Genomic DNA, 25,338 nt, shown 5'->3' with positions numbered 1-25,338 from the left:
GCAAGTTAAAAATAAAAGAACTTTTGGCGTTGAACTAAATAAAGAAATTAAATTTAATTGCGTTTTAAGAAAGGTGTTCGATAATAATAAATCTAATTTAGAAAAATTAAATAAACAAGATGAATAAACGTGTGTATTTGAACATGGTGTCGACAAGTGACGATTACTGTTATTGTTGCGTTAGAGATTATCAGAATTTGCGACGTGAATCTAAAATGCTTTTATTCGGACGATTAGTAAGTACAAAACAAATTAAACCTTATCCCAAGATACGAAGTACTCAATTGATTTGAATGTAGCTTCTTATTCACAACTAACTGTTGCTGGCGACTTAGTCTGCGTGAAATTGAAGAATAAAAAATTAACCTATGTTACTCACAGATAAATTACCTTTCTAACGGTGAAATAGTTAAAACGGCTTAGTAGTTTTTTAGTTATATCAATACGTACAAAAACACAAATCTTTATAATATTAGTATAGATAATAATATAGACATTGACATCGTCTTGGAAATTTCTTCTATCTTTGCCATTTTTCTTATCTTTAGGTCTTTATGCTTTTGGTTTATTGTATTTAGGTAACGGCAGTTTTATCAAAGCATCACATAATAAAGCAAAAAGTGCAATAATTTTACTAAGAATATAAGTAATATGTAGTGAAATAAGGTTATTTTTGTTAACAGTTATGTGGTTAGTTTGTACGGTAAATTTTTTTGATAAAAAAAACGCTCGCTTGGATTTTAGCATAGCAAACGTGTTGATTGTTCTTATAGAAACGTTACTGTTAATGCTGATTTGACCTAAATTACAACGTACGTAATCAACAAATACATATGAATCCTTCCAAGAAATCTTGTGCAAAAGTTCACTTTTTGCTATGACTCAACAATTTTATTGTTAAGAGCTGATGAAATGTTCTGTCAACGGTTCCAAATTGACAGTATAGTTGACACGACAATGCATTTCATACAAAGCCAATTTATGACAACAAGGAAAAGATGAGATGCCCTGATATGGAGACCAATGACTTTGTAAAACAAAAGAAAATAGATTCAGGCGAAGTAATGCATCGAGATTGGTCAAGGGTGACGATGGTATAAGTAGAGATCTAACATTTTGTAATATTTACAAAATAAATCAAAGTTACTTGTTATACAGATAAATTTTAATGTTTTTTGAAGGTTTTTTTAAATGCAGTATTAAGATAAAAGGTAGCCTATATGCCCGTCTATCTCAGCTACCCTTCAGTGAAAGTTCGATCGAAATCGACCCAGCAGTTTCGGATATTACACGGAACAAACCCAGCTTGCGGACAGACAGACAGACAAAAATTTACAGCACCGCAAATACATTATCTGGATTTTTTCTTTTTATTTTATTATACATATAGATAATCTGGAATACAATATGTAAATTTAAATCGTGTATTTGTAATAAAGTGAAATAGAATATTTTCACGCACAAACCGCGTGAACATTGTAAACCAGAAAATACTAAATCTATATTAGTAAAGCCGTCATATAACTGATCTGTCTGTTTTGATATACAATTATCGAGATTGATTGGAGTTAGCGTATCCAAGTAAATTAAATTTGCTATGATCTGCTCCATAACATTTTTAAACAAATATCTTGGTAACTCAGTTTGTATTTTACACTTTCGATGCTGTGTAAATTATTTAAAATTATCAAATAGCACTTTAAACATTTAGAGGTGGCATAATTTTATTAACATAATTAAAATTGTCCCAAAAAAAAATCACAATGTACTTTTTAATTTTTTTTTTCATACAAAAAAAAACTTCAAATTTTTAAAGAAAATGTTTTATTGTCAAGTTGACTTTGTCATGTTTTTTAAGTTAATTATACTTCGTTTTTTAATTCCAATAACCGTTTAAATATCATCAGTTACATAGAAAGCCTGTCATAGGAAATATCGACGAGAAAGAACTCATTGTGATATAAAAAGTGGTATAACCGACCTCAATGACACATCCTACACAACAAACAATAATAATATGGTAATTATTTTTAAATGCTTTCTTAAACGTCAATTAGAGTGATTTATTTATAACATACCAGCTTTACAAAAACAAAACTTAGTAGCCTATGTGTTCTTCCAGACTATCCTCTACATCTATGCCAAATTTCATCGAAATCCGTTCAGCCGTTTTGGCTACAAACATCCATCTAAACTTTCGCATTTATATTAGTATGAAGTTGCTAGAAGCCTAACTGAATACTGCGACATTATTCAAATAACTAACACCGTCTTAAATGATAACTCTAAATTCGATTTATAAAAACATCTGACAGAATCAGAATATAAGCGGCACTTAGAAGTTTGTTTAAAAATCGTATCAGTGTCCAGCCGTAAATAACAGACATTGGGAGATTATAATCTTTGGCGCCAAATATAAATTTATAATCAGGATAATTCGCTTCAAAATTTGTAATATATTCAAATTAATTACCTAAATTAAACGTGGAAACTATTTTAATATTAAAATTAAGAATTGCTCATAAATTTTGTATATTATTGCCAATTATAATTTTTTATAAAAAAAACTTTTTCAATTTTCTAAAAATATAAATCTAAATTAATATTAATTTTAAAAAGAATTTGGACGTAATATTTAAAAAAAAAACATTATTTATTAGATACGAAACAGTAAAATTAAACACAAATAATGCTTTGTATCCAATGATACAAGCAGGCGCTGTTTATTCTTTCTTTGATTCCTATGAACTTATATGGAGGTGCGCACACTACTCGATTTTTAGTTGTGCAACTAAACAGTTGAATTGACAGCGAAACAATCGACGAGCGATAGTTTATTCAAAGGTGTGCGCCCGCACCAGTACAATGTAAGCATATCGCACAAACCACAAACGCATCTGACACAACAAATAAAACTACTACATATTAGAGATTTCACTATCATTGTGTACATCGCTAATCTTATCGCTAATGTTGGATCACGTTACATTTACGACATCCAACATTCAGTTGCAACATTTAAAGACCATGTTGTAAAACTTCGACCGATAATCGTTCGATTCCCAAAGTACACTTACGAAATATTTGACTTTTAACGTATCAAAATATAGCAAAGCCTAATGGACAAAAAATTATTACTTCAACTTTTAATATTAATTCATTTTGGCACCTTTGACAAAGAGAAAAGATTTTTATTTTTCTATGTAACGCATTAACTTAAAAACTACTAAACCGATATCCAAAATTATTTTGTCATTAGAAAGCTACATTACGACTGAATAACATAGACTATATTTAGTGTTAGAATTTTTAATTCCAAGCTATTCTTCTGCTGGAAATCTAGTAGTACTCATATACTAAAATAGTACCGTAACTGAATGGTAGTGGACACTGTAGATGTAAATTTTTTTTATATATACAAGTTGCGACATTCCTGTAATAGAACGCAATAATGACGTAAATGCCATGAGACTTATTCATCAACAATGAACAGTACTGGTCTATGGGGAAAATACTACGCCTTCGAGGAACATTTATATACTCATTTATAAATTATGTAATATTCTTTACGTACCATCCTAGAAATTATTATCGTATACAATTTTTTTATTGTAATAACGCGCATATTTCTCCAGAAATGGTTCTTCTATTTGATAGAAAGACCAAAAGCAAATGATCATTCGATTTCCTATAACCCATGTATACAAAGATGGCGCGTGCAAACGACCCATTAAAAACTTATGTAGTAAAATGACTCAGATAAATAATCTATTGTTGTTTCCTATTAAATGTATAAAAAAGTCAGCATACCTACACTTCTTAGCATTATTCCAATTCAGCAAAAAATCATTGAGTACAACGAACTTCTAGAAATTCTTAGAAAACGTCATTCACTAAATCGTAATCCAATCTACGACTTAGTAATAACTGAAATAAATTTAGTGATCGTAAAAAAATAAACAAAAACCGTTTATCGGCAAAAGCAGATTGAATATTTAAAGTGAAAAATACAATAGAGTTTTTAACTTGATATTTCATTTTGTTTTTATTAACGTTAATAGTAAAAACAGTATATGTACTTATTCTCTAATTATTTGCTATTGAGTCTTAAAACATAATTATCTCATTCAAGACAGCAATAATTAAACAGATATCGTTGATTTTAATTGTACCATATCGTGATAGTCACGTAGATGAAAAAAATCACAATAAAATCATTCAGAAGATCATAATTGTAGAACGTCAACAAATAATTACTAGAAGTGACTACGGTAATTGATTGTTATCCACAAAGCAATTCTGAACAAAATAATAGCATTCGGTAGCGCTGGTGCAGGTAATCGAAAAACACAAGCTGTCTTTTGTGCCAATTAATTTGCATTCAACGCTTCCAATTGTTCGTATTCCAAAGAGAATTTAATGATACGCTTTAAAACTTCAATACTCTTCAAACAATTCATTTCTGTATTTATTTCTCTTCTTCCAGAAATGAAGAAATAGTCTATAGACAAGAGATTTTAAGACCTACAATATTGTAATATTTCAAAGAATAAAAAGGACCAAATCGTTTCAAGGAATTTGAAATTCGAATTGTATTTTTCAATTGTTTAAAAGTAATGTTTCCAGTAATAGGATACCGTTTTGTCCACAGTTCCATTCCGTGACGGACAAGCGGTCACAGAACAATGAATTCGGAGAAAACAGTGTAACAATAGTTACTGAAAAGAAGATAGAAGATGATGCGTCATCCAGTGGAGAGAATGTTGAAATTGAAGGTACGGACGCAATATTATCCTTTCAGACCGATTAAGACAGATTAAGCTGCAGACCTTAGTCTTGTAGAGGATGCATAACATAGAACCACTTTTTATATAGCACAAATTTTACATCGTTTTGTTTGTAGTTAGGTTAGTAATAAAACCAACTGCGTATCAAATTCCAGCCGTTGAAATATTGATTTAATCTTTGTTTTCAAATAAATCTTACGCGATTGACCGTGAATGTAGCAGAAACAAACAAACGAGGCACTCGCAGTGGTCACGGTCAGAGATAATCATGATAAAGTGTACAATAAATAATTAAAATCTTTACGTCAATTTCCTGTTACATTTGTTATGTTATTTAACATGAATAAGGAAATATAAAAAATCAGAGATTAACCACAATCCCACCTTTCGGAAGATTTGTCACAACTGGACGGAAATACTAACAACTTGTTTAAATCCTTACCTGTAGGAAGAAATAGCAATAGATTTCTGCCTTCTATCGAGTTTAGTTTATCATGTTCAAGTAATAATGAGGCATTAGAAAAGATCAGACCAGCAGTAGACTAATAGGCTGATGATAATGTCGATAATGAGTACAATAACAATAAACCATTTGCTAAAACTGAGTCTTTGTAGTCTCGGTATTGAACTTCGATGCATGTCGTAATGCAAACGTAAGGTTACATTATCACGCACACGATGAGTACACAACTAAAACACACAGTTAAAAATGAAGACCTCGACCGTGTTTGTACGTTCAATGACAATAAATTACCAATGATCCGGAGTACTTACATGTTTTACTATAACTAAGAAGTTATAACTCTTTTTTTACTAATCTTCAGTGTTTTAGTTTTGTTATCTTGTTTTTTTAAATTGGACTAATAGTTTAGAAGATATGGCGAATACAAACAATAAGGGTAACCTTGTTCAGTGCACTAATAACAGGGCTTTGGATATTAGAATCTTGCATCAGCTTCTGTTACTACGTAGGTTATAGGTTGAAAGAAGGGGGCGAACGTAAGTTTTGAACGTTTAAACTGCACGCGGATGCAGTCGTGGGCAACAGCTACTGTTCAATATAGTTTTGTTAACTTGTTCTTCTTAATTTGTGTCATCGTCTCATTCCCTTTTCTCTATTGGGGATTTTTTTTCAAATATATCTCATCATATTTGCTTTACAAGCTCACAATTAAATTAATAAAGTTTTCCTTTTTCGTCATTACCTTACTCATAAAGTATGTTAAGAATGTAATCAGTTTTCGCTTCTGCTTATTTTAGTTTACGAAGTATTTGATTCGAGGCTTTTATATCTTTACCTTAATCATTGTTGATTCTATCATTCATCTGTGTTACAACCGGTGAAGTCATTTCGTTACCTCTAAAATTACTCATAAGATTTTATCATCATTTGAAATTTATCAACGACTAGCTGTTCCCGTGCGGCTTCATCTGCATGTAATTATGAAAATTTTATTTTATTGCTTACATTTGTCAAATTATCAATAGCAAATGTCAAAATGACATGACATTACAAACCTTGGCAATCTTGCTTTCTTGATGTTGGCAGCAACTTATGGTCTCTTTCTCACATTAGGTATCCAAAATATTTACTCCCTATGTTTAATGGCGTGAAAATATATAGCCTAAAGCGTAAGTGTAGGGCTTTTTATTAAAAAAAAATTCAAAAATATGCTGCATTTGCTCACATCTTAAACAACAAAGAAGTGTGTGTTTACGCTTTATTATAATAGTATAGATGAGGTTAAGAAATGTATTAAATCAACAAATCGTCATTTTAGAAACTGACTAATGGTATGCTTGATTTTGTTTTACCTTTTTCAGTAACAATAATGTAAAATTACGTCAAAAAAACGTCACCGAATTACGTCATCGAGTTACTCATAGTACCGTTAATATCAGATGATGTGTACAGGACGGTTATTTAAGAGGCGTGTTCACTATTGTTCCACGAGTACTTAGCTACCTTAATGCTAGTTACCCACGAGGATATCGAGGCAGATAGTTTGACAGAACAGTGCTATTGTTTTAATGCTTACTATGAGACAGAACAGCCTAGACAAATTAACAATCGATTAGTTATCGATATCGGCGATAGAAAAATCTAAAATATAAGGAACTAATACCCAAGCAGAGTTTATTCAGAGCATTCTCTTTCTAGAAGTTTCTTAGTTACTGTTACGCGTGATGACTGTGGGTTTGTTTCGTGTTCGTTTAAATAATAGCAGTACTGCTAGTCTGCTGCTCTAGTTCGCTGTAATGCCCTCGTGTGAAACATAGCGTTTCTTAAGCCACATATTTGCCTTTTATCCGTTGAGTTTGTGCACGCGTTCACGTGTATGAAATTTGTTAAAGCGTATTGTTCAAACATCCTTGAGTTTATTAGTGGCAATACCTAAATGTAAAAATCTTCAAAAATTCCTTTGTTAATTCTTTTCTTCATTTAAATTACGACAGATATTACTTGAATATGGGTATTTAAATCTCAGAATAACTAATTGAAATTGTTATTCTTAAATATGTATTAATTTACTTAACATTTTGTTTTTTAACTAAGTAAATCTATATAAAAATCTTCTCAAACCATTGTCTAATTTGAAATTAGCGTATTTATCCTGACCAAAAATCAGAAAACACTCCGCCTGGACTTAAAGAAATAACAATTCAAATAATTATTGATTTTATTTCCTTTCCATATTTATAAATAACTTCAGATATGAAAACTATTTATCTATGATGTTACCGTAGTTTTAACTCTTGTTTTAAAAGTCGCGGGAGATTGTTAAAAATAACAAAATCACGTTTCCGCGGTTATCCACAGCTGAGATATTTTAATTGCGCGATAGATGTCGCACGCGGCGTCGGCGCGTGCGCACGTGACCCACACGAAGTAACATGTGCTTAACTGGTTATATTTATTTAACTATATGCATGTGAATTGGTGACAACGGCATGTTTAACTAATTTATTTAATTAACTCCGATTATTACCGGCTTTAACAATTTTGACTGTATATTTTAAGCAATGGCTTTAATAAAAATATGTTTTGACTTTTTTATACCGGTAGATGGCTCTTTTGCAAATTTATATTTCAATAGATAGTTGTTTAATACCAAATGCATAAAAAATTATAATCAAAGATAGAATGAATTGTATCATTTTTGTTGTACATAAAAATAACGAAAACCGTAACCGATTGCAGTAAAAAAATTTAAAACGTTCTTATAAATTCAATTAAAATAGTAAAAAAATGTAATCCAATTAAGCAATTCTGCACAGATCAGTTTGAAAAAACAGTTATTTACCGTTATTTTCAAACTGTCTATTGCTTTACACGTTTAAAAACGTAAAAGTACAAGTAAAAACGCTTTTTACGGAGTAACTGTTAATTAACAAATTTTCGTATTCGTTCAACATTCAAAATTCATCAGTCACGATAATTAAAAAAACTCGGTGTCAAGAATTTCAGGCAATTCGGTGCGGTTTCTATTTCTCCCAACTTGTATTTAAAATACTTAATGAATTACTCCGTAGGAAACCCTGTTTTAAACTAAACATGTACCAACTCACCTTGATATCTTAAATTTTTTGACTATATTACTAGCGCCATCGATCAAAATGCAATTTTTGTGTGTAAACGGTGAAACGCTCTAAAACGTCATTTGTTTTTAACATGTGATGATACTAAAATATTCAGCATTCGATTGAATAGGCTAGTAGGCTAAAGTTTATAGCGCTAGGCGAACCTACAATTTCCTCAAAGGCCACCAACGCATCTGTTATTCCTCTGGTGTTGCGGAAGTTTGGGCGTCGTTGACCACCTCTGTGTTCCTGTCGCTTGTTTGCCCCCTTCTCTTACATATAAAAAACGAAACAAGAGTTTTATAGTGTTCGTAACATCGAGAGCGTTAAAAAAACGCCCGTGCGATACGGGTTAAAATTTAGCACATTAAATTTGTGACTTCCTTTCTGAGGCAACCATGACACGTCAACTTTAAACGGAAAGGGTAAAATGACCTAATTGACGTGATACAAAACCTTCAGACATTATTGACTCCCTGCGAGGTCAGCATTAAACGAGGTGATCGGGGGTGAAGATAATTTGTCTGTCGGAACACACAGAAAATGTTAGGCGAAACAACCACTATTTATTAAGAAGTATTGAACAATAAGAACGCTAGAACAAAAATAAAAACAGTCATAAATTGAACTAGAGTTCAAAATATAAGCACAAAATGTTATAAAAACTCACACAAACATTTATAATATTTTTTTTATATTTCGAATCCTCGTTACATAAATAAAATAAATTGGATAAGAACAATAAGGTTACGAATTGAATTTTCATTGACACAAAAAAAAACAAGTTATTCAAATTCGAGCATTTAAAATGAAGTCAAAAACATTTATGTAAAACATAATACAAGGTGTTTATATTTAATTATTTCTGTAATATTTTCACAAATGTACACTGAGTAGAGCCCCCTAGTGACCAAAAAATGAATCTCAATCCGGAATAGATTTACATTTTCTCCGTGCATGTCATTTACCTCGCTCCTGCTGACGTCATACTCCTCGTCAAATAATCCCGCTAAGACTAGGAGCATTGACCCTTTAGTAACTGGACTTTACAAGGGGTTTTATACATCTCCCGGCAAATTAATTAAACTAAAACGCATTTTAAACGTTTCATTCTTCGTTCATTTCATTCTCGGTCATATTCATTTCGATCATTCATTCACTTTAATATGTTTGTAAGATAAACTTGCTAAACTACAATAAAGCACGTCACAATCCGACATTAGGACCTGTTTATGTTTTGATTTCAAAGGATTTTTAATGCAATGATGACGCACTAAATTCGCTATTTTATACGTAAACAAAATTAAATGTACGTCACCTTTATCGTGATAACCTAAGCACAAAAACCTAAAAAATAATAGGGACTTCGACAAAAATTGTATTAGAATTAAGCAGCGCCTATACCGAACGTAACTACACAAACAAATCTGATATTCTATTAGTCGCTGATGTTCCTAATACTTGCAAATTTAATTGCTACGTCTTCGACTTCATTGAAAGTCGACTTTTACATATATCAAAGGATTTCAAATGACATAACACAAAAGGACTTAGGGGCTCTTAGGTTACCCTAAAGTCTGGCCCTAAGATGATTTACGCGAATCATGAATCAATAATATATTTTACTAGCTTTCGCCCGCGACTCCGTCCGCGTGGAATTTTAAAAAAATGAGTGATACCAAATTTCATCAAAATCCGTTAAGACGTTAAGACTACAAACTCTAACAAACATCCATCCATCTAAACTTTCGCATTTATAATATACGAGCTTTCACCCGCGACTCCGTCCGCGAGGAATTAAAAAAAAAACTAAATCAAGTAGCCTATGTGTTCTTCCAGACTATGCTCTACAACTATACCAAATTTCATCAAAATCCGTTCAGCAGTTTAGGCTACAAACTCTAACAAACATCTATCCATCCATCTAAACTTTCGCATTTATAATATTAGTAAGATGTAAGTAAGTATTAGTATGATTACTCTTTAAAAGTGAATTAAGCTAATTGAAGAGATACTTAAATTAAAAATCTATTTCTCAACCTAATCCGGCTATCCGAGGCGCAGGCATTGCACAGCAAACCGGTTTCAACAGTGGCGGTCTCTAGCCTCAAAACCTTTCTCTTTCGTCTGACTGACATAGTTAGTAAATCTTATGCAATTCACTGCAATTGACATTTTTGCCTTATTTCCAATAATCACTTTTAACAATTCATTTATGTGGCAACCCTGAATGTTGGGCAAACGCGTTTTTATTACGCGTGAAATAAACAACATTGGGTTTTTCAAATTTTTATTTCGAACCACATTGGCCTTGTTATTAACGGGTTTTATGTAACCTATGTTATTTGGATATTTTATGCATCTCACATAGTTCATCATAATATGACGTATTAACTAATTAATAAATATGTTAATAAAACCTAATAAAAAGAGACATAAGCAATAATTAAAAGTTAACAACTAAACATTTTGATATATTTCGGAGAGTTTCTAACACAAATTACTGAAGCAAATATAACCTCCAGTATAAAATGAAATAGAGAGATATAATCTCTCTCGCTCTTCGAATAATTAGTTATAATGAACGATATTAGTTTGTTTAAAATAGATACTTTATACACAAATAATACTTTCGTTTGCAGAAACATCTTACTTCTTACTCATATAAATGGAAAACTATGTTAGAATTTGTAACCTAAACTGCTGAACGGATCTCGATGAACTTTAGCATAGATGTAGAGTATAGTCTGGAAGAACACATAGGCTACTTACATTTGTTTTTTCATGCCACACGGACAGACTCGGAGGCTAAAGGTAGTCTCTACATAAATCTAAGTGTTAATATGGTCATTTTAATATTAAAGTAAACATCTAAATTTAGCGGATCTATAAAACATTTTGTGAGTCATGAAGTCATCGATATAGCTCTAACATTTATTTCGCTACTTTCACACGAGGACAGAAGAGTGAGGTAGAGCAGTCGGACATTACAGCACAACTACAGAAGAATTTTAATTTTAACAGTACGTATACGTTCGAATATAGCAGTACTCTGCTGACTTTCAAGTGCCCTGGTGTGAAATTAATATTACCTTTAGATCAGAGTATTTTTATACTTGTTATCTTTTTTATTGCTTTTAAGCTATCCTGTCATTTGTAATCAACGTTCGCTAATCTAAAGTGCACTTAATTTTTTATTATTTTAATTCTAAATTATTTCTTAATGCACTAATGCAACAATTTATTTGTAAGTCTTTCAATCTATACTATTATAATAAAGCGTAAACACACTTCTTTGTTGCCTAAGATGTCAGCAATCACAGCATTTTTTCGAATGACTCTTTTTTTAATAAAAAAACCCTACACCTACGTCACACTTTAGGCTACATGTTTTCACGCCGTTAAACTAAGGGGTAAATAATTTGGATAAAAACCCTAATGTGGGAAAGAGACCATAAGTTGTTGCCGACATTAAGGAAGCAAGGTTGCCATGGTTTGACATCATGTCATGTTTTGACATTTGCAATTGATAATTTGACAAATGTGAACAATAAAATGAAATTTTTATATTTATGCGAATGAAGTCGCATGGGAACAGCTAATTATAGATAACTTTGTTTAACTTGTTTGTAAAATGCTGGACTACGTTGTTAGTTGACATCAATCTTTAAATGAACTTTGTGGTTGTATTTAATACATTCGTATCGAATATTGCAATCAAAGGTTTAGGTTACGATATCGTTTTTCAGTTTAAAGGGTACGAGGTCAAAGGAATATGTGTTGGCATTCAAGACCAGAATTGTATATCATTACTAAGGTTAGCTACGAAGAGAGACCAATAAATAACGTCCACCTCTAAAACAGCATCATATCAGTTAAGGATATTAATTGATTTTTCATCTTCATCAGGTTTTCGTCCTCCAGTTAATCTATCTATCTCTGTCTCACTTCTTGATCATGTCACCTTTCACACAATCCATCCCTCTCTTTCTATGTCTACCTCTATCTGTGTACTCCATATATTGATTTAGTCGCTGATATTATAATGTATATATTAGTAACTAGCTGTTCCCATGCGACTTCATCCGCATAAAATTATGAAAATTTTATTTTATTGTTTACATGTCAAATGTCACAATGACATGACATGACAAACCTTGACAATCTTGCTTCCTTGTTGTTGACATCATCTTATGGTCTCTTTCCCACATTAGGGTTTTCATCCAAAATATTTACCCCCTAAGTTTAATCGCGTGAAAATATATAGCCTAAAGCGTGACGTAAGTGTAGGGCTTTTTATTTTAAAAAGAATTATTTAACAATATGCTGTGATTGCTGACATCTTAGGCAACAAAGAAGTGTGTGTTTACGCTTTATTATAACAGTATAGATTCAGTTGTAGTGCATTTATTACGTAATCATCAGTATAAATTGACCGGTTGCCACGGGTCAAACACGTTTGTGAGGTGTTACAACATTTTAAAACTGCAATCGCAAATGTCAAGTTTATTTTCTTATGCGACTTTATCCGCATAAAATTACAAAAACTTTGCATTACAATGCAAGCAAAATTTAAATACATTTTAAAGCATTATATTATCTAGCGTCTTTAGAATAACTCGCCATTTTTTTACAAACATTTATATAAATACTTTAAAACGTAAGGAATAAACTAATTCATGTTTTTAACAAATAACTTTACAATTAAATATAGCGTGAGTCTGGGTAAAACTTGCGTGTGTAAAAAACAAACAAAACATTTGCTTTTCAATGACACATGTTTACAATACGGCAGAAAAACATAAATATTTCACGTGGGAATTGACACATGCTTCTTGAGACAATGCGTTTATTAGTTACTTTTCTTTTGTAATCGATAATCGTATTCAACGATTGTTGTAAACTTCTCTAAAATAGATTGTTACCAAAATATAATATACTACCTGTTGTTCGAGACTTGTCTGCGAGAAATTTAAAAAACAACAAAATACATCGCCTATGTTACTAACTGATAACGTAGCTTTTTAATCGTAAAAGATTTTTTTGAAGAAGAATATGGTATGATTTAGAACACTGCAAGAATACATTGTTTACTTTTTTATTTCGCACAGACAAGCACGCAAGATTTCTATGTTAGACTTGGCTGGTTGTAATGAAAAATATACCTATCTATTGTCTAAATAATTATTACTGATAAGTACATTACTCTTTAGTTTCTTTGTCTCGTTCGTTATCGACCTTCATGTCCACTCAGGCGCATATCTTATCCCTTTGGATTCCTAATAAGGTGCACTCGACGTGATCTAATTATCTCAACACTTCAGCCTCGGCTTTACGGTCGTGCTTAATTTGTTTATGATAATATTGATATCATAGTAACGTGGATTGCATGCTTTGTGTTGCGTTATTTACGGAAATACGAAGCATGATCATGCATTTAACGTATCGCCGCACCCAGAGATGCTAAGTGGTCTTCCTTAGGGGCTCAATCTGATTATATAAAGTATGGAATTGAAAACTTTATAATTTTCCTAGTAATTACAGATTAAGACAGAAACGAAGTCAAACGCTTTAGGTTAAGTTTTCGTCCGCACTATAATACATTTCTCTTTATCCAGTTGTCTAACTGCTACTTTATACGTGTAAATATTTATATCTTCTTTTCTATTTTCAGATAAACCCCTACCGATAGTAGACCCTACGATAGACTCGTCGGAGGAGGGCCACGCGGCGCAGTGCGCCTGCCCTAACTGCGATGAGGTTCTATCCAGGTTCTCAGAATGCAGCATATGTCTGGAACCCTTACAGGTTAGTTCGATACATAAATAGTTATTAAAAACAAACGAAAATCGACTGATATGTACATATTTCCGGAAAACAAATGACAACGTAAATTTTAAAATGAAAAAACATCTGAATTTATTAAAAAACTAGCTGTATCCCTCTACTTCGTCCATGCAATATTAAGAAAAAAATAGCCTTTAATATACCTATGTAAGACAGCTACCCTTCAGTAAAAGTCTGGTCGAAATCGTCCGATCCGTTTGGGAGACTACTCGGGACGAGCATGGCTTGCGGACAGTCAGACAAAAAACTTTAAATGCGATTTTCGTTATCAGCAACGCAAATACATCATCTTCCCGAAATATGGAATTTTTCTTTTGATATTACAAACAGACACTCCAATTTTATTATATGTATAGATTCGTCAGTTAATTGTAGGATTCCTTGTTAATTAATTATTGCCATAAAAAGTTTTCGAACTCCAAATTACAAGGGGACAAAGTTATATCGACCTTGGTGACATATGCTTTAATGTTAATTGGCTTGCGTGTCTTCTAAGGCATTTATATCTATGGGGACAGTAACTATATGTCGTGTCGCATTATCATAGCGTGTACCAAGCAACATATGTTTTTGTCGTTAAATGTTTATTATCTTTTATTTAACGTATCACTTGATTAAAATCTGAAATGAATTAGCAAAGTGTTTGTCAGATGTACAATACTTCTGAAGAGAATTACGTCAGAATTTCTGAGAAACACTGACGTCGTCAACAATGAACAAAGATTCAAACATTTCAATCTAAAACTGAATAAAATAAAGAGCTTATTGAATAATGAAATGATTAACATCTATAAAGAAAAGCTATTGTAAAACCTAGGTACAGATAATAATCTAATAAAGAAAATAAAATTACTCGTAATCAATAATGGTTCAATGCATCTATTTACACATATTACATGACCAATTTGAAATAATACAATAGTATACAACATAAATATAAACCATTCTTTAGTTAACTGGAGAGAGGAATTATTGTTGGTAAAGTGCAAACTTAGGGTCCTTCATGAAGCGAGCCTATCGTTTCCTCAAAGGCCGGCAACGCATCTGTTATTCCTCTGTATTGCGGATGTCCATTAGCTTCGTTGACCACCTCGGTGTTCTCGCCGATCGTTTGCCCCTTTCATAATATAAAAAAAAGTTTCGTCGCAAGATTCGATGCGTAGAATCGCATACTGTGAAGGGAATTATTCTGTTATATCCAGCAGTATACTGACATGTCCGGATTCAAATGAGGAAGGTATGACAATCTACTAAATGTTTGAACCCTACGGGTTTCTAAACAAAAAATTATAAATTCTACAGTGTGTTTCCGTATGTTAAGTATTTCTAAGCAAGTGAAATATCTTAGAGCAGGTGTTTGCTAAGTTGCGCCACTGAAATTATAAACCTTACATCTTACGGCACTTGTATGTTGAACGGAGAGGTTATAAGCACCGTAACCTCTCACATAAGGCGAACTTACTTTACAAACATCGCCTTAAAACATAACAAAAGTATGTAAATTTATTTAAATAAATATCTAATTTATTTTTAAATAAATCGCCAAAGATACTGATATTTATATGATAAATGTTGTGTTTTAAAAACATGTATTTTTCCTAAATCCAACTTATCTGTCTATATGTAGGTAAATAAAGGTGGTCATTGTAAGACAAATTATGTTTTAAACGATTTTAGTACGTTGTTTTGATATATTTTATTACTCAAAGAAACAGTCAATGTAATAGGATTTATCAAAAACAACTACACAGACTCGCCATATTTTGGTCTTTACAACACAATATCAGTTTCGTTTTATATTTTTATGGCATTATTTTTTTCTTTTATTTGATATTCAATTTATTTATGTTAAATAAACATTTGTTTTGATTCGTATTAACATGACTTACCGGTAATATAAAAAGGTTATTCGATGATCGTTTCTACCTAATATTTTCAATACATAAATATTATGTCAATGAATTTTAGAGATTTTAAATTAAATGAAGGGATTTAATAGAATTTTATTGTATTATTCGACGTAACGAGGCCGCACCTTGACCCTAACGATGCAACTTTAAACAAAGTTCACTAACTACACGAAACCGTAACATCGCGCTAACTTTAACAATATTACAGAGTGAAATTCTTACATCATTATGAATGGAAATATAAATAATTACATAACAAGGACAAGTATAACATAATTTAGTTTATAAACCTACTAGTTACAGTATAAACTACAGTAAAATTAAGTACTCTTTAACCAAACGGTAATAAAAATCAGAAAACATTATTTTTTTTAGAATATAAGGTGGCAAACGAGCAAGGAACCACCTGAATCCACCGAAACGGAAAGCCACCGCTGCCCATAAACATCCGCAATTACAATATGCGCAGCCTACCCTAAATTGACGGAGGAGGAGACGCACATAAATAGGACATTTCCCCTTCCTATGTGTCTCCTCCACCGTCAAATCCACTTTTCCTTTCCATCCTTTCCTCTTAAGAATAGGGTGGAACGGGAAAGAGACTAAAATTAGGCCTCCGGTTATTATTTTGTGACGTGTGACGTTTTATAAATCGATGAACAGCAACACGCACCGAAATTATTAAGAGCTTACGCACACCTGAAACTAAACTATCGCACAACTCTTTAGTCTCGCTTTGATTCCTATGAGCTTACTACTCGATTTTTAGTTGTGCAAAACAGTTTAAAAGGCTGCTATACAATTGACAATCGCACAACAGTACGATGGTTTAGTCAAAGGTGTGCCCCTAGTGATGATTACAGATAACCAATGGTATTTTTGACAGAAAATTAGTTAATAAATAAGTCTTTAGAGATGTGGAAATACAGTTTAAAATCCGTACTTACGAACTGGAATACTGGAATAGTCATTATGCTATCGATATTTAAACAAACGACATCAAACGTGACCACTGATAATGTCCGATAACTTGAAAGAAAACATCTCTAAGTACCTCATTACATCTGATAATAAATGAGTCGCGATCTATTGTTATTGTTCTAATCTTATCGAGTATTCCAGATTACGTTTAAAAACTATGCCATTATAATTTGATAAAATTAAACTAACGTGAAATAAACCCTTGCAATTCTCACATCTGTAAATCTCTTCATTATATAGACTTTTTAGTCCAATTTTTTATCGCAAATCGTTAAATAAGTCTATCGACACGTATTTTCATACTACATACTACTATTATAAATGCGAATGTTTAGATGGATGGATGGATGTTTGTAGTCAAAACGGCTGTACAAATTTCGATGAAATTTTGAATAGATGTAGAGGGTCTGAAAGAACACATAGGTAACTCATTTATGTTTTTTTCAAGCGGAGTCGAGAGCGAAAGTTAGTTATCTCTATAAGATAAAAATAATTCCTGCTCATTGGTGTATTTAAAAACATTTTATAATAATAATAAACTTTAACAACTACATCGATAATGTTAAGTTTACTTGTTTCTCTCTCTTATTAAGGTTTTTTGTCTAAATCAGAATCGGGGTCAATATTAAGTCGACATTTGTGTTAACACTTCGGTCCTTTATATTAATGTATTGTTTATTTGTAGGGTTGCGGTCCGTGTGTATGCCCCTGGTGCGGTGGTGTGTGGTGCGCAAGATGCTCTCGGCGTATGTCACGCTGCGCCTGGTGCCGCGGCAGCCTGCGCTCTCCCGCAGCCCCCTGCCTCGCACTGCAGCGCCTCATCAACGATCTCATGCTTCCTTGTCGGAATTACAGGTAACATACATCGCCAAATTTAGTATTTTTCCCTTCTCACTCTTTTCTTAGAGAAAAAGAAATGATTTGACGGTGGAGAGAACGCATAGGAAGGGGGAATAAATTTATGTGCGTCTATTCCATTGATTAAGGGTAGGCAAAGCATCTGCAATTGCGGATGCCTATGGGCAGCGGTCGCTTCGCCATTTCGGCGGATTCAGGTGGCCGCTTGCTCGTTTACCACTTTATAATATAAAAAAATCAGTTTATCCCCCTAAGGGTCTGACTACAAGGTTTCTGATCGCCCGACCGTTTAGCATTCCAATTAAAATGTTACCCAGTCAATGGGCAAGTTCGACCCCAAGATAATCCAAAAATGTAAAACCAAAACAAAAATTTCTGAGCCTATAAATGGCAACTGCCTTCCTCCACTCTATCCCAAATAGACCTAGCTTAGATCATCGAACGACGATGCCCATTTAGTTTACAGCCAACATTTAGCACAGTTGAGATTGTGGTTATAATTTGATGATGAAAACAAGACTTAAAACCTCATTTAACAAAGAAAACCCGATTCGATTTCACACTAGCGTACAAATAAACTGTAAATAATGTGCAATAGATAATCCTCCATAATCCGTTATTACAACATCTTGATAATTTAAAAAGACAACAAACTCTACGTTGAGATAAAGCATTGTTTATAATAAAGACAATAAAAACCTCGGAGCACTCGACTGATAAAAAAGTGAATGCACTGCAAGGCTAAGTTACTTCTGCAACTTAACTAGTTTGCACTGGATAAGCACTCCAAGTAAACAAACTTATCTACAACTTTATTATATACCGGGGATTCACTATATTCATTTTAATTATATCATTTGAAACGTAGAAAACGTAAACGCTGAAAGACGTCAAAACTATTTGTAATTTCTAATCTTACTTGTTACTAATATTATAAATGCGAAAGTTTAGATGGATGGACAGATGGATGTTTGTTAGAGTTTGTAGCCTAAACGGCTGAACGGATTTAGATGAAATTTGGCATAGATGTAGAGGATACTCTGAAAGAACACATAGGCTATTCTCATTTGTTTTTTTAATTCCGCGCGGACGGAGTCGCGAGCAAAAACTAGTATAAAATACGATTTAAATAATTGTTTAAATCGTAGCAAATAATTTACAAAACTCAAATTTTGTTTATTTCTTTATCGCGTTAAAAATAAAACTAAGAATAGAGTCATTTGTGTTTTATCTACAATCTCGATAGCATTTATCGCAGCTAATTATTTAGTCATAATTCTTTTATATTTTTGGGAACTTCTCTGATTATAGAAAACATTTTCCTTATTGTTTCTTTATGTGTATTGTTTTTTTAACGAGTCCAAGAGACTCAGACTTTTTATCTGTTCTAACTTCCTAATTTTTGTCACCAGGCGCGGCTGCACAGAACTCCTAACAACAAGCACAAGAGCAAAGCATGAAGAAGATTGCAAGCATGACTCTATGATCTGCCCCGTCACCGCGACCTGCTCCTCCATAGCATTCGAGGAGTTGTCAGAACATCTGCAGTCACAACACAACATCATCGCAGTCTATTCCCAAAAGATTAAGATCCTAATCGAAAACTTCCAAACAAAGTTAAAGAAGACCGCCTGCTGTAGGACGAAGTACAAAATAATCCTACTCTACCAGAAGAGCGCGTTCATCATTAAAGTTTGCATCTACAACTTCCATGTTAAAGTTGAAGTAATGCGACGTAAGTTAGGTTACATCGCAGACGTCAAATCGGAATCTAAAAAGAGTGAATATTGCGCTCTGATAGAATTCCAAAGTAAAGCGTTATGCACAAAATCAGCGATATTAATAGAGAATGAAGCGTACAGTAAGAAAGCAGAAGTTCAATGGAACGATATCATAATGAAATCAGATACAGACGAGGCTATCACAATCCATGTTAATATCGGAAAATCTAACGCTGAAACTTTCAAGAAAGTAACGCATACGAATTGACATGTCAAGTATTTAATGAACTATTTTAAAATATTATACAAGTGTTAAATGTATTCCAAAATATTCCAAAAGTGATTTTATGTGTTGACGAGGTCCAAATAATATTCTTAAAGTTTGGTTTAATATTAAACCTACGACTAAGAAGCACGCTAGTTGTATGACGTGAACTGATGTAGTTAAATGTGACTGATATAGTTTTAAATTTAGTTATAATTTAAACTGTTATAAGTATTGAAATAAATAGATACGATCTTATAATTTACTTTTATTTCTTACCAGAAACATATAAATGGATTTAAATTAGCCTCTGAAAGAAATGTTAGTAGTTGTCGTTTGATTAATTGCTTGCATCCTTTACCTTTGCTCGCAAATATCTATAGGCCTCGATTATCACTTTGGTGTTCTCGTCGCTCGTTTTCACCTTGTCTTGTAAATAAAAATCCAGCAAGACAGTGTTGTTTAACAACTAAAGGTAACTATTTCCGAGATAAAGTATTCACTATGAAATTGTATCGGTAATAATACCGTATTAAATCTTTAAAGGCTCATTATCTTTGGTAAATTCAACATAAATTATGTACTGCTTTGTGTAACGCAACAAAGACGTTAAGCGTGTATGCAAATTAGTTAATTAACATGGAATTAACACAATTTTAAGTCCATAAAAGCAACATTAATAATTAATAACGCATTGCAAATGGAATGACGGATCTACATGCCAAGTTCATTGCAAGGTATTACTGGTTTGTAAATGCGAATGGCGAGGTGCATTAAACCAGTTTCAATCAATACTTAAGTAGACAACAATGAAACTTTGCGATTAAAATTAATCTCTTTAAAATCTATTAATCTATGTATATTGAATAGAAGTAAACTAGCTGTTCACATACGACTTCATTCGCATAAATATAAAAATTTCATTTTATTGTTTACATTCGTCAAATTATCAATTGCAAATGTCAAAATGACATGATATGCTGACAAATCATGGCAACCTTGCTTCCTTTCCCACATTAGGGTTTTTATCCAAAATATTTACCCCCTAAGTTTACGCTTTATTATAATAGTATAGATTTAGATAGATAGTATAGATTAACAAGGTAAACATTTGCAGTAGAATTACATCTATACTTAAGGTCTTTATATTCAAAAAGGACCTCAATTTATAATTTCTTGATGTGCGTCATATGAAACTGAAATATACTCTAATCAAAATAAGAAATTCGACAAATAGAAAAACCCAAGTATGTTAACCACGAAATGGTTAAGATAGATTGTTTTCTATCAACGTTTAATTATGTTAACTAAGTCCTGGTTAAACATAGAAATGCATTATATGAACAAAAAATATTAATGTCTTCCTATCAGTCAGACGTAGCGCTAGGACTCATAACAATATCCGCTTGCCTTTCTCTCTAGATTAAAATTCATGCCATGTAACAAAAACGTGATGAAATTTAGTAGCCAGTTCTTCAATGGACAAAAGTACAATCTAATTGTATGTAGATGTCCTTTTATAAAATAATTTAAACGATAAAATTCAAATATCAGATGTTACAAACTTTACAATCTGTTTCTTTAAAGCCTGTCCCACCACTGACTGATACTCAGATTTAAAAATGACGTCACTGTCAGATAAGGTAACAAAATCCGATATATCCATAACATTTTACACGTTGGATTGTTATCAGACAATTTACAATTTGGTGGGACAGGCCCTTAGTCTCATAAAACATTTTTAGACTAAACCAGTGATTGTAAACCTTTGGGTCAGGACTATCATTGCAAACATTGTTGAGATCGCAGTATTATTTTCGCGGTTTGACTTCAATGTAATTTTGTTATCAGATGAGGTAAAATGTTGCCTAACTCTGGACTAAACAATGACAATGATAAAATGAGTGATGAATGAGAGCTCTACAATGCATCACTAACCTCTTTTGAAGTGAAATTAGAAATTGATACGTCAAAACAAATATTTTGGCTTCTTGTGCTAGTTTTAAAGTCGTAATTGAATTTACAACTTTCTTCACTGGTCAAATATGGTTGTGGATTAGCGAAATTTTTGTGTCGTTCTTTGAGCCAATTGTAGTCAATCTTTAACCGTCTCTTTTATTTCAAATACTTTATCTTCATATCTTATTCCCAAACTCATATAAGCTTTGCCTTTTACAGCCGGCCGCCTGTCGCCATCCCGAATTTAATATAGTTGCTTCTTAGTTTTTTTAACAGAATATAAACAAGCGATGACTGTCAGATAATATAAATCAGCAAACATAACATGATGAATAAACAAACATAAGCTAACCCGAATAATGTTATCTCGAAGTGTTTACACAACTCTCTGACCTAGAGAACTGAAAATCTAAATTACTAATAATAAACAAGTTTATGTAATACCGAGACTACTAAAATAAAATTTCAAATCCTAAATAGAATAAGATTCATAATTCCTGTGACACTTAAAAACTGCGCAATAAAAAGAATCATCGATGTTTGTTTTGTTTCTCCGCATTTGTAAGGCATTAAGAAAGGCCTATGTTCAGCAGTGGGTACAAAAAGATACGATATATCCCCATCTCTGTTTATTTAAAAGGAATTAAAAGGATGAGAACATATTTTCGCACATATAAGACTTCGAATATTAAAGCAAACATTTTAGACAAGTACTTATGAGGGATATACCAAACATTATTAAATTGCTTGATTGCTCCACACTTTTACCGGAATTATATTGTTTTTACAATCTTTTAACTACAGTAATTCTGTCAGAGCATTAAATAATGTAGGTCATGTACCCACTACATATTAATAGCGTGGAGAACAAAAACCGATCCGAATTGCAGATGCCGAACATATGAGTCAATATAACAAAAGAATAGCGATCTTTTGTCTGTTGTTAGCGTTATCATTAGCGTAAACAAGTTTTATGACTTGAGTGTCATTATCTCCCTGCCATTATCCTATATGGGGTCAGCACAACATAAAAAACCAACCTATCAGTTGTCACTACCTTCTTAATCATGGCAACTGTCAACAAAGTACGACTTCAGAATTATATTAAATGTTTTTTTAGGACGTGCAGAAGCTCAAGCGTCACCAGCAGATGATCTTTTTTTTGCCCGAGGGGAATGCTTATGCATACTCCGTGCCCAGGGGAACGCGGTAGTTAGGTGGCACACTTCCTATAATGGGGCATACCCACTTAACCCCTCGCTTCCTCCAACGCCTTAGGTCGGTGAGCAGATGATCTATGCTAGGTTTATGCCAAGTAGTTTTATTGTCTATTTTACAGTGGTAGAGCCCGCTTTAACATCTTCGCACTGTAGTGGGCTCGCCCGGTGTAATACCACGACCACACAGAAGCCAGATGCGAACAATTCCGCGTTTTCTCTGATGAGTGTGGTACCGGCCTTCCCTTTTCCTTTCCACTTTTTTCTTAAGATAAAAAAATATGTTAAAATACATTACTCGACTATCTAAGTGGGAGGGGGACAGCAGCTATCGCCTCCTGGCGACACACATGCGGTAGCTAACGTTGTAAACTCTACCTCTGTTACCATGGTAATATAACGCGCCAAAAAGTATAGCTACATACAAAAGTAGGCATATAGTTACATGTCGGGTAGCAGAAAACGGGTTACTAATGTTCTATTAATATTCTGATACTGTGATATAACATGTTTTTCAAAAAATAATAAAAATTTAGCAACGAAGCAGACTTAATTTGAAACATTCGTCTTTTGACCTCTAACGTAGACTAGCTGTTGCCCGTGACTGCGTGAAGAATTATTTTTATTTAAATGTTATAATGTGTCAATAATCAAGTTATTGCGCAAAACATCATCTATACTATTATAATAAAGCGTAAACACACACTTCTTTGTTGCCTAAGATGTCAGCAATTAAGGCATATTTTTGAATAATTCTTTTTTTAATAAAAAGCCCTACACTTGCGTCACGCTTAAGGCTATATATTTTCACGCCGTTAAAATTTGGGGTAAATATCTTGGATAAAAACCCTAATGGGGGAAAGAGACCATAATTTTTTGCCAAAATCAAGAAAGTAAGGTTGCTATGGTTTGACATCATGTCATTTGCAATTGATAATTTGACAAATGTGAACAATAAAATGAAAATTTATAATTTTATGCGGATGAAGTCGCATGGGAATAGCTAGTTCTATATATTCAAACAGTCAGTTTGGTTTTAAATATTTAAGTAGCTAAGCATATTTTTGTAAAACATCCACTTTATCAACGCATTTGTTAATACCTTAATGATTTGAATTTATATTTTGAAATTATACATTATTTATTTCAATTTCATTTGCATAGAAGATAAATCTATGTCATTAAAGCTTATTATTGCATTTTTTTCAAAACATCCTCAAACTTTTATTAATTTTTATTGACCATGATTTTTAAAGAATGATTTTGTAAAACACAAACGTATTCTTTGGTCGTTTAATAACGAAATATTTTACAACTTTTCAAAAATAAACAAACAAACGAATTAATCTTTCATTTGAGTCCGTATTCAATCAGTTGTTACTGACATCTCACTCTAATAAGCATTGAAAGACTTCAAACATAATAGTTATCACTATAACAAGCTTTACAAAATAACCTAAAAATCTTGACATAAATGTATTTATAAGTGATGTTATGAAGAAAATCGGTATCACGTCGGAGTAGCAGCGCAACACTAGTTAATCGGCATACACGTCCCATCCCTATATCTGTCAATGTCAAGAAGGATGAAGGATAAGCGCGCTATTTTGGCGGGAATCGGTATACAGAGTATCGAAATAGCACGTTGTTAGTTATTCTTGTCGACCAATTGAGGTTAAACGACTCACTTAACACTTACAACAAAAGTTTTAGCTAAAACAATTTCTTTTTAAATTCGTGACTTTATACTTCACACTTTCAGATATGTAGGTGACCAGGATTCTTCAATTATAATGACAGTATAACGGAGACTTACAAAAATATTTAAAAATATGCGTCTGTCGGGCAAATTATGCCTATTTTTGTATTCTTATTTCAATAATCTACGATCAGTCGTCAAAATGTAAAAATCGTATATTTGCGTAATTTTCAAGATTCAATTTTCTGATTTTGGATGAGTGTCAAGGTGAGGATAAATTAATTTTTTTATTACTACTTATAAAATATAAATGAATTATTTAAACAACATTATAATTCAAATAAGTTGCAAAAAACCTACATTTCTAGACTAAATAAAAAAAATTGTATTATAACCACGTTTTATTTTTTTACATGAAAGTTAACAATTTACCAGATTAATAGGATATTTTCAACAGCAACATACCGTTATTTTTTAGAAATTCTCATTCCAATTTAGTAATATTGCGTCAA

The 25,338-nt window shown here is 32.4% G+C and overlaps 2 protein-coding genes across 3 annotated transcripts in view; one reads left to right on the top strand and one right to left on the bottom strand.

Annotated features, from left to right (window-relative positions):
- The window catches only part of LOC106100282 (probable E3 ubiquitin-protein ligase sinah), a 31,708-nt gene extending 11,499 nt beyond the window's left edge, over window positions 1-20,209 (top strand). Inside the window, exons 2-5 of the mRNA XM_013279094.1 lie at window positions 4,652-4,775; window positions 14,044-14,177; window positions 17,793-17,962; window positions 19,378-20,209. Coding sequence (XP_013134548.1) covers window positions 4,652-4,775; window positions 14,044-14,177; window positions 17,793-17,962; window positions 19,378-19,954 — 1,005 coding nt within the window. The 3' untranslated portion in view covers window positions 19,955-20,209. The remainder of the gene's footprint in view (window positions 1-4,651; window positions 4,776-14,043; window positions 14,178-17,792; window positions 17,963-19,377) is intronic.
- LOC106100281 (adenylate cyclase type 2-like) overlaps window positions 1-25,338 on the bottom strand; it is a 98,161-nt gene that overhangs the window by 42,842 nt on the left and 29,981 nt on the right. The window lies entirely within an intron of this gene.

Source organism: Papilio polytes, unplaced genomic scaffold, assembly GCF_000836215.1.
Source record: "Papilio polytes unplaced genomic scaffold, Ppol_1.0 DF824058.1, whole genome shotgun sequence".
In the NCBI taxonomy this organism is placed as follows: domain Eukaryota; kingdom Metazoa; phylum Arthropoda; class Insecta; order Lepidoptera; family Papilionidae; genus Papilio; species Papilio polytes.
This window is presented reverse-complemented; position numbering and strand designations above follow the sequence as displayed.